General features: G+C 42.6%; 1 protein-coding gene across 1 annotated transcript; it reads right to left on the bottom strand.

Annotated features, from left to right (window-relative positions):
- Positions 1-4,917: 4,917 nt before the first annotated feature.
- On the bottom strand, positions 4,918-6,827 carry LOC129865381 (transmembrane protein 229A-like). Its single transcript, XM_055938132.1, has one exon. It carries the CDS (start codon positions 6,508-6,510, stop codon positions 5,488-5,490), a length of 1,023 nt encoding a protein of 340 aa, XP_055794107.1. The 5' UTR covers positions 6,511-6,827; the 3' UTR covers positions 4,918-5,487.
- Between the last annotated feature and the right edge of the window lie 3,667 nt (positions 6,828-10,494).

Below are 10,494 nucleotides of genomic sequence, written 5' to 3'. Positions count from 1 at the left end.
TGGATGGATCAACTGGACTGTGTCCTGTGTGACATACACAAGGTGGCACAAGTCTCTGGTTTGACCTTCATAATAATACTGTAATAATAATCAGAGGTAAGTACTTGAACGTCTCATGCAGATGATGGTTTCGGGTGATATGTTGACTAAAAGTTTGTTGATTGCACATAAGGACACACTACAGTGTGTGCCATGCAGTACTGTACAACCTGGGTGTTTCAGGTCACTGTTTTCTCTGTGCCTTAATAAAGTTCACACTGCAGTAATGATGAAGCTCCATACGTCTACTGGTTCCGTTCAGCAGGAAATAGCCTAAAGACATTGACATGCTGTGACAGGATACAAATAAGAGTTGATTGCAAGTAGAGATGGTTTATCTGTGACAACATGTCTCCTGTAGTTATTTGTATATCACTTGAGTGTATATGTAAATAAAAAACGTGACTCTCTGTCTCTGTGAGTATTTACGGTGTCATTGGTAGTCTATTGCACTACTGACCCTCACAGTGTTGATGTTGTGAAGACAGGCACCTATTACAGCTGCTATTATAAATATTTTATTAATTGACATTGACAAGAGGTACTAATAGTTTATACTCCACTCATTGTGAATGACTGTAATGAAAGTAAATGGCCAAAAATGTAATACGAGCTGTTCCTTACCCTGCCCGAATAATAATAAACCTTGTGTGTGTGGATGACTCCTGTCTTGCTTTGGAGACCGTCTTCACCCCTTCTTGAAACTCGAGGGGAAGGGGGGGACCACGGTAGAGCCCAAAGCCTTATTAAGCATTAAAGTAGATTACTATAGACATTTGGCATTTAAGCGTTAGCCTGCTTTACTCTGTAGAGAATTACCTTGAATTTTAGCCAGACTTCTGAAGTTAGGCCCACAAACCTATTAAGAGTTTGAGTGTGTGTGGGTGTTATAACTGGAAACAGAGAAGTGATAGCTCAGAGAGCCAGGAGTGAAGCAGTAAGCATCAACACTAAATGCTGTGTAAGTATCAGTGTTCTACTGTTCTAACAAATAGAGGAAGTCTGCGGGGAGATAATGAGTCCAGAAGGAGAAGTGAATGATGGGAGTCATCCGGCCAATTAGATAAGCCAGTGTTGTCCCTCGATGTTTATGGCCAATCAGATTGGCTGGTGGTGCTGTGTCCCTGGGTATCAGATATATGGGAACATAAATAACAGGTCCCTACAGTAACAGTCCAGCTCTTCTTACCCCTCTAACCCCCTCCAACCTCGCTGAATGGTCTCCTTGACAAGTTTCCACGGGTAACCTAGCCTAAACACACACACACACACACACACCACACACCACACAAACAGTGCAGAGGTGGAAAAACCAGACTCAGCATCTCTGCCTCTCATGCAGAATCAATCTGACACCAGGCACAGATAAGAGTCATTTAGCATCTCTTGATCCAATCACAGAGCAGTGTTGACTTTATATATTTGAGGTGCGGTTTCCTGTAAAGGTCAGGCATTTTCTGTTTTTTTTTATGACATTGTTCAACTTTCCTATGAAGCTGATCTGAGAGAAGCACAGACAACCTGTAAATACAAGCAATTTAGTGAGAGCACGATGTCAATCAAGACAACATGAACTGGGACAACCTTGGTGGTTCAACATGGAATTCTTTGAGATTTAATGTAGTTATAAGTAGTGTACAGTATGCAGGCTACACTATTTCCATCCAGTGATTGATTAAATTAAATTCCACCATGGACAAGAATAAACATGATTTTACTTACTCATTGTGAGCTATATAGTACACGATTGTTCTGTATTATTGAATACAGTTGATCAATGCTTTCCAAACCTCAATTTTTAAAAGAAAAATGATCATAGAGTTCATATCATATAAACTTTACCAGGGACAGGAGGTTCTCCCCAACCACAAACAGTGGCTTGTGAAAGTATTCACCCCCCTTGGCATTTTTTCCTATTTTGTTGCCTTACAACCTGGTTGTATCATTTGATTTATACAACATGCCTACCACTTTGAAGATGCAAAATATTTTTGTGTGCAACAGACAAGAAATAAAACAAAAAAACTGAAAACTTGAGTGTGCATGACTATTCACCCCCCAGAGTCAATACTTTGTAGAGCCACCTTTTGCAGCAATTACAGCTGCAAGTCTCTTGGGGTATGTCTCTATTAGCTTGGCACATCTAGCCAATGGGATTTTTGCCCATTCTTCAAGGCAAAACTGCTCCAGCTCCTTCAAGTTGGATGGGTTCCGCTGGTGTACAGCAATCTTTAAGTCATACCACAGATTCTCAATTGGATTGAGGTCTGGGCTTTGACTAGGCCATTCCAATACATGTAAGTGTTTCCCCTTAAACAACATGAGTGTTGCTTTAGCAGTATGCTTAGGGTCATTGTCTTGCTGGAAGGTGAACCTCCGTCCCAGTCTCAGATCTCTGGAAGACTGAAACAGGTTTCCCTCAAGAATTTCCCTGTATTTAGCGCCATCCATCATTCCTTCAATTCTGACCAGTTTCCCAGTCCCTGCCGATGAATAACACACCCACAGCATGATGCGGCCAACCACCATGCTTCAGTGTGGGGATAGTTTCTCGGGGTGATGAGAGATGTTGGGCTTGCACAAGATATAGCGTTTTCCTTGATGGCCAAAAAGCTCAATTTTAGTCTTATCTGACCAGAGTACCTTCTTCCATATGTTTGGGGAGTCTCCCACATGCCTTTTGGCAAACACCAAACGTGTTTGCTTATATTATTCTTTAAGCAATGGCTTTTTTTCTGGCCACTCTTCCATAAAGCCCAGCTGTGTGAAGTGTGTGGCTTAAAGTGGTCCTATGGACAGATACTCCAATCTCCGCTGTGGAGCTTTGCATCTCCTTCAGGGTTATCTTTGATCTCTTGTTGCCTCTCTAATTAATGCCCTCCTTGTCTGGTCCGTGAGTTTTGGTGGGCGGCCCTCTCTTGGCAGGTTTGTTGTGGTGCCATATTCTTTTCATTTTTTTAACAATGGATTTAATGGTGCTCCGTGGGATGTTCAAAGTTTCAGATATTTATTTAAAACTCAACCCTGATATGTGCATCTCCCCCAAAAAATCCCTGACCTGTTTGGAGAGCTCCTTGGTCTTCATGGTGCCACTTGCTTGGTGGTGCCCTTTGCTTAGTGGTGTTGCAGACTCTGGGGCCTTTCAGAACAGGTGTATATATACTGAGATCATGTGACAGATTGCACACAGGTGGACTTTATTTAACTAATTATGTGACTTCTGTAGGTAATTGGTTGCACCAAAGCTTATTTAGGGGCTTCATAGCAAAGGTGGTCAAAACATATGCACGCACCACTTTTCCATTTTTAGACAAGTAATTTCACTTCACCAATTTTGACTATTTTGTGTATGTCCATTACATGAAATCCAAATAAAAATGAATTTAAATTACAGGTTGTAATGCAACAAAGTAGGAAAAACGCCAAGGGGGTGAATAGTTTTGCAAGGCACTGTAACCAGGAAAGAAACTCCTGGTCCTATTCATCATCACTGAGGCAGTAACTGTTGGCCCATGTGTATCCTTCTTTTGCATCGTCCACAACAAAAGCCCACCATTTTGAAATGACAAACCACAAGGAAAATAATGTTGTTATTTCAATCAGTCCAGTGTGAGTCTCCAGAAGAGTGTTTGTTTGAGGCAAGGGAAACTCCCACTGCATGACATATTCAGAATCATCTGACAAAAATCAACATGTGTAAAAGTTGAAATATTTCAATAACATTATGTTAGAAGATATTTTTCCCTGCACTAGTATTACTCATCAGTATTACCAGCTTTCAGTTACCTCCAACCTTAGTTTCACAGAATCCCCAGGACTGACGACAGCAGGCAGTAAAATGCATTAAAACATGCTAGAGAATCATAAAATCAGTAGAGCTAAAACTATACGTTTCCAAACAGACTTTCCAAAGAGTATAATGTTGGAACAGGTTACTAGTGAAGTCCCAGTGCCAGGTATTCACACACACTGTATGTGTTTGGTCCCTCAGAGAGAACATGAGACTTTACCGTGTGGTACAAGTGCAAACAAGGAAATAAAACAGGCAGAAAAATCAATGCCAAAGGGCTCTATACATGGAGGTTGATCCCACCTGACACCTGACTCCCAGACCTGGATTCAAATACTATTTTGAAATCATTTAAAATACTTTTGCTAGGCTTGATTGAGCTCTCCTGGTGTGGAACCAATTGAATAGTCACAAACATTCAAACCCCGTCCATCTGGCACTCCAGGAAGGTGAAAAAAAACAGTGAAAGTGCGTGAAAGATTTCAAGTAGTATTTGAACCGAGGTCTGCTGACTCCTGATATTGCCCACTCCAGATCAACCTGTAGAGTGTAAACCATAAAACGCTGACGCGTGCTCCGCTGCTTTATAAATGTTAGATAAACAAGCCTGGGGCTGGAGATTCCCCATTGAGCTTTGTTTTTAGTTCAGCCAGGACTACGGGTAAACTAGCCCACCGTGTAGTTCAGTTTGGGAGATGTCCCTATGTAAAGAAGGGAGAAGGTTAAATCTGATCCTCAGGGTCTCTCTGACTGGCACACATTGTCTGTTTACATAACCCAGATTAAGCCTATAGTTGTAGACTAAAAAGCTCTTTCAATTCCCCATTGAGCTTCCTTTTTAGGTCAGCCACGACTAGGGGGAACCTGGCCCACAGTGTAGTTCAGTTTGTCTTTAGTCCAGCTGTCTGTAGGTTTACTCAGAAAGGCACTCCAACACAGTAAGGTTAACGTTTGGTTTAGAAAAAGATTCACAGTGAAATTAATTCGGTCCACAACCCGTTCTATTCTGTTCGATTACATCTCATGCTACATACATTTTTAACTTTTTAGAAACTATTTTATTTCCAAATGTCATGCTTTAAAAAAAATTAAAAAAATAAGATTTAAGCAATTAAGTGATCACGAATGTGCATATGCAGCCATGCAGAAATTAGTTCAGAGCATGCTCTGGGATTGAAGAGACCAACCAAATCAAATGGTGCCGCCATGCATATGGCTGACTTTGTCAATATAGTTTAGGAAATTATTCACAGCTCGAAAATCATGAGCAAGCAAGTGAAGTGTAAAATGTAAAATATTGTTTCATCTGCATCAAAGTTAGAAATGGCAGTTGTCATCACAGCAGAAGGCATGTCTATGTGTCATCACATGCCAGGCAAGGCATGCCTGTGTTTAGGCTACCTGTAACAAATTGATAGGCTATTCGTTAGAATCACTGATAGAGCCTGTCTAAACAGCTACATCAATACCACATTTCCACTGGGGAAATACACATTATTTTACAAAGTGCGGGTACACCATTGATCATCTTAAATGTCCTCTTCTTTATTTGTATTAGTATCAATAGTCCCTAAATCAAATGTGGCCTAGGCCTATAATACAGTTTTTTTCCTGGACACAGGGCAGACGTTGATGCCAGCGCCCTGCCCTGAGTACCCTCACTCCTCGTCTTTGGCACACACCACCACGCGCAGCAGAACGTTGGACAGAATATCCTGGTAGAGACTGATGCAGACCCATCCGGGCAGGTAGAGGAGCGTGATCAGGCCCATGAAGTTGAATGGATAGTGGGAATAGTCCCATGAGCATGCGCCGTACTGCCGAAGCGCCAGCCCCCAACAGAACTCCCAGGTGTAGATGAAGCAGATATAGATGGGGAGCCGCCTCCAGGTGCTCCAACCCCGTCTGAAGCGTAAATGAAGGTAGAGTTTCTCTACCACGAAGCTGCAGCTCCCGTACATCAGGAAGGACCACAGTGACGTGTGGCCGCTCATGGTCCGGTCCAATTTCTCCACAAGGTTGAAAATCGAGGTAAAAATGATCTCGTCCAGAAAGCCGTGCATTCCAAAGAAGAGGAATCGCACAACATCAGGCAGACCGTTAGTAGGCAGCGACTCCAGGGTGCGCTCTTCCGGGGTAGACATGGTCCGTTTCCCGGGGCAGCGGTAGCGCAGCCGCGCAAGCCCCTTGTGGAATACTTGGGTGAAGTACAGGGACAGTAGGTAGTGAACTACGAGATGAGTGGCAGAGACTATTCTAACGTGCTCGGTCAGCGTGTTAATATTCCCAATCAGAATCTGCAGCCCGATGTACACAGAGGGATAGAAAACAAGGTGAAAAACTACTGGGCGTCCTTGAAAGCACTTCTTTTGCGAATATATTTTTTCCAGCAAGAAATGGGTCAGCGAGTGCATGATGCAGAGGTACGGGGAGGAAAAACCGAACAGTTTTGGGTCGCTGTTAACCCAAATCCCCTGTGCCGACGACAGGAGAATATCCAAAGTGACACCGTGCATTCCATAGAAATAAAGCCGTAACAATTGTGGCAGCTCTGTCATTGATTCGCCCGCGTCCCCTACCTCGCTGGATGGATCTTTCTGCCGGGGCTTCCTCGCTGCTCTCAGGCTGCTACCTCCCAGTCCTGCCCGGCTCCGCGGGCTCTCTCTCCGCCAGCTGGCCATGGTTGATCTCTCTCTCCTCGGAGAGAATCAGAGAGCAGCGCTTGTTCTTCGTTCGTGGCACATTCTGTACTTTTAACGGAGCTGCGGTAGTGTCATTAGCAGCTTTGCACCTGACAGCGCCTGATCCACAGCAAAGATTTTCTATTATATTGATAAGATAGTCGAGTGACCGCCATAACAATGGAAATACATGTCCTCAAAGATGGAAGACAGCTGGGAGGAGGCGAGATCAGGTGGGACCATTCTAGCCAACGAGAGGGGGCTTTGACAAAAATCAAAGACAGTAGGCCTACAAGTATGAAGATCGGCAGAAACTGCTTCTCCAATAGTGACGTTGGCTAGCTAAACTCATGCTCAGTAATATGTCATCTGGTCAATTGATCGTATGGCGCTGAACTGGGCATGTGCAAATCAAAGGCACTCCTTCGATATAGAGTTTTTGATGAAAATGTAAACGTGTCAGTTTGTCACTTTCACAAGGTTGGCGTAATAACATGTTCAATTACTTAAGACATTGGCTTGAATCTAGGTTGTGACTTTAGATTTCTTTAGAAAATGAACAACTAAAGAAACATTTTCACTTCTGTCATTGACTTCTCAAACTCCAGCCTGGTCTTGATCTGTTTCGCACGCATTCCCGTCTGGGTTTTGAAACTCCGTGATAAAGTGTTTTTTATTTTCAAAGTTGCCGAAATGCCACGTGTGTCCACTTATATAAGTGCATTTGTAACAACAACCGAACCATTATAAAACGTATATTAGACCAAATAAGCCTCATGTAGCAAATGACCAATTCAATTTTCTGTTGACCAAATTTCACACTCATTGACCGCCATACAAACATTTCTCACTTACTTTCATGGACAGATTAAGGGCGGAGTAAACCCTCTCGCTTCGCCTCTTCCTCTCGGTGGGCAGCCAGAAGAGAATAATTGAGCGCGTCGGAGGGGGCGTGATAGCGCAGAAAAACGTAAGGTCCACATAAGACGCTACTAAACTATACAGTAGTGAGTAGTGACGTAACATCCCACTGGTTTAACGGTCATGTGGCCACCTGAAATGTCAAACAAACATCTGTCATTGATTTATAATGACCTACTAGCCCATAGGCCTTATTATGAATTGATCATTTGAATTATTTTGATAAACATAATTGAGCAATGTGGTCTCATAGTACTAGGCCTGTATGTCTGTAGGCCCTGCATAATGCTCTAATTGATATACCCTACTGTAAATCTGTCTGTAGCCTAATGTACCACTATACAAATCCTGACCTAGAAAGACAGAATAACCCAGGCTACTGCAGTTTGGTCCCAGACAGTACTTTGGGACAGTGGCATGTGCAGGATCTCTCAGTTTCCTAGGTAACTATGTTTCCCACAATCCTCTGCTCCATGAATTATGTTAACACACTCAGTGTGTTCAAATGTCTCTCTCTGGGACCTGTAGCCTGCTATTACTGAGGTATAAACAGCATACTGGGTACTGCTTTTAATGTGATATTACTGTGATATTAACACCCACTGGCACAAAGGACACACAGGTGTCTTGGATCAGATGTTAAGGACGCTTTGACTGGATAAATGCAGACTCTCATCTGCAGCTGCAATGTTATTTGTCAAACGTATCCTTTTGTATAGACTAGCGTAACAAACATGTCATTCAACTGCACAGTCTGTCTACATAGTTTACATCTCAACAGTCCAGACTTGTAGCCCAATTCACATTCTCCCCTTTCGCCTGGAAACCTGTACTCACTCACTCCCCCTCGGGGATTTAAAAGCATCAGATTGTTGTAAGACATATGGCAGACTTTGCGACTGCACGTTGGCCAACCCTCCTCCGGGAGAGCAATTGGGTATGTAGGCTTATGCCTGGGGTGAATCGGGAAAAGGCAAAAATGACAAAATACAATGACAAAATACCATAAAGATCAATGTATCAAAGTGAACCACAAAATGCTTGTATTTTTAAATGTATTTAGTTATATACATGTATATTGTATTTTAAAATACAGAAATACATTTGTAAGTAGCCGGCCCGAACAGCAACAACCTTCTCAGTTACGCCTACAGAAATGTTTTACTTGCTATGACTTGTTTATCTCCCTTAGTTGAATGCACTGACTGTAAGTCACTCTGGATAAGAGTGTCTGCTAAATTGCCAAAATGTAAATGTATATGTGAAAATGAACTAAAATGAAATGCACAGCACACTATGTATTGTTATTGGCCTTGTTTTGGGCCGGAACTCATTCGAATAACACTCCAAATGCTTTGCAAATGTATATTTTTACATATACAATACATTTACACTGAACAAAAATATAAACGTGAAAAGTGTTGGTCCCATGTTTCATGAGCTGAAATAAAAGATCCCAGAAATGTTCCATACGCACAAAAAGCTTATTTCTCTCAAATTTTGTGCACACATTTGTTTACATCCCTCCTTTGCATGTCTCCTTTGCCAAGATAATCCATCCACCTGACAAGTGTGGCATATTGAGAAGCTGTTTAAACGGCATGATCAATACACAGGTGCACTTCGTGCTGGGGACCATAAAAGGCCACTAAAATGTGCAGTTTTGTCACACAACATAATGCCACAGATGTCTCAAGTTTTGAAAGAGAGTGTAATTCATATTCATTTCACTACCATAAGCCACCTCCAACGTCGTTTTATAGAATTTGGCTTTACGTCCTCATGGCCTGACAACCGCAGGCCATGTGTATGGTGTTGGTTGTGTGAGCGGTTTGCTGATGTCAACGTTGTGAACAGAGTGCCTCATGATGGCGTTGGGGTTATGGTATGGGCAGGCATAAGCTACGGACAATGAACACAATTGCGTTTTATCAATGGTAATTTGAATGTACAGAGATACCGTGATGAGATCCTGAGGCCCATTGTCGTGCCATTCATTCCCCGCCATCACCTCATGTTTCAGCATGATAATACACAGCCCCACGTCGCAAGGATCTGTACACAATTCCTGGAAGTTGAAAAGGCCTCAGTTCTTCCATGGCCTGTGTAACAGTATGACTTTAGACCGTCCCCTCGCCCCGACCTCGGGCGCGAACCAGGGACCTTCTGCACACATCAACAACAGTCACCCACGAAGCATCGTTACCCATCGCTCTACAAAAGCCGCGGCCCTTGCAGAGCAAGGGGCAACACTACTTCTAGGTTTCAGAGCAAGTGACGTAACTGATTAAAACGCTATTAGCGCGTACCCGCTAACTAGCTAGCCATTTCACATCCGTTACACCTGCATACTCACAAGACATGTCACCCATTGAACATGTTTGGGATGCTCTCGCCAAAATGTTCCCGCCAATATCCAGCAACTTCACACAGCCATTGAAGAGGAGTGGGACAACATTCCACAGGCCACAATCAACAGCCCGATCAACTCTATGCAAAAGAGATGTGTCGCTCTGCATGAGGCAAATGGTGATCACACCAGATACTGACTGGTTTTCTGATCCTCGCCCCTACCTTTTTTTAAAGGTATCTGTGACCAACAGATGCATATCTGTAGTCCCAGTCATGTGAAATCCATAAATTAGGGCCTAATGAATTTATTTCAAGTGACAGATTTCCTTATTATGAACTGTAACTCAGTAATATATATTTATGTTCAGTATATATTTAGTTTATTTAGCAGACGCTCTTATCCCACCTTAGTGCCATCAGACTTCTGATACCAATGCAAGGTGAAAGGGGGGGGGGCACAAAATTGTGAACCACAATTAAAAAATGGTATAGAAAAGTATTTTGTATTTTGAAAATAGAAATTACAGCTCTGGAAGGTATCTTGTTACAAAATACATAGGGGTGTAGTTCAGCCCAGTGTAATACAACTGATTAAATACTCAGAAGTAATTGAAATACATATTTCAAATACATGTAACAGAAGTACTGGCCATTTCTGGGGTGAATGAGTGCACACTTCATGGAGAAGGAGGTGGAATCGGAATAGGGCGG

This window comes from Salvelinus fontinalis, chromosome 11 (genome assembly GCF_029448725.1).
Source record: "Salvelinus fontinalis isolate EN_2023a chromosome 11, ASM2944872v1, whole genome shotgun sequence".
Lineage (NCBI taxonomy): Eukaryota > Metazoa > Chordata > Actinopteri > Salmoniformes > Salmonidae > Salvelinus > Salvelinus fontinalis.
Note: the sequence above shows the minus strand (reverse complement) of the source record. Positions and strands in the feature narration are given on the sequence as shown.

Bases quoted from the DNA above. Each gene is read 5' to 3' on its own strand.
- LOC129865381 (XM_055938132.1), bottom strand. From the start codon at position 6,510: ATGGCCAGCTGGCGGAGAGAGAGCCCGCGGAGCCGGGCAGGACTGGGA.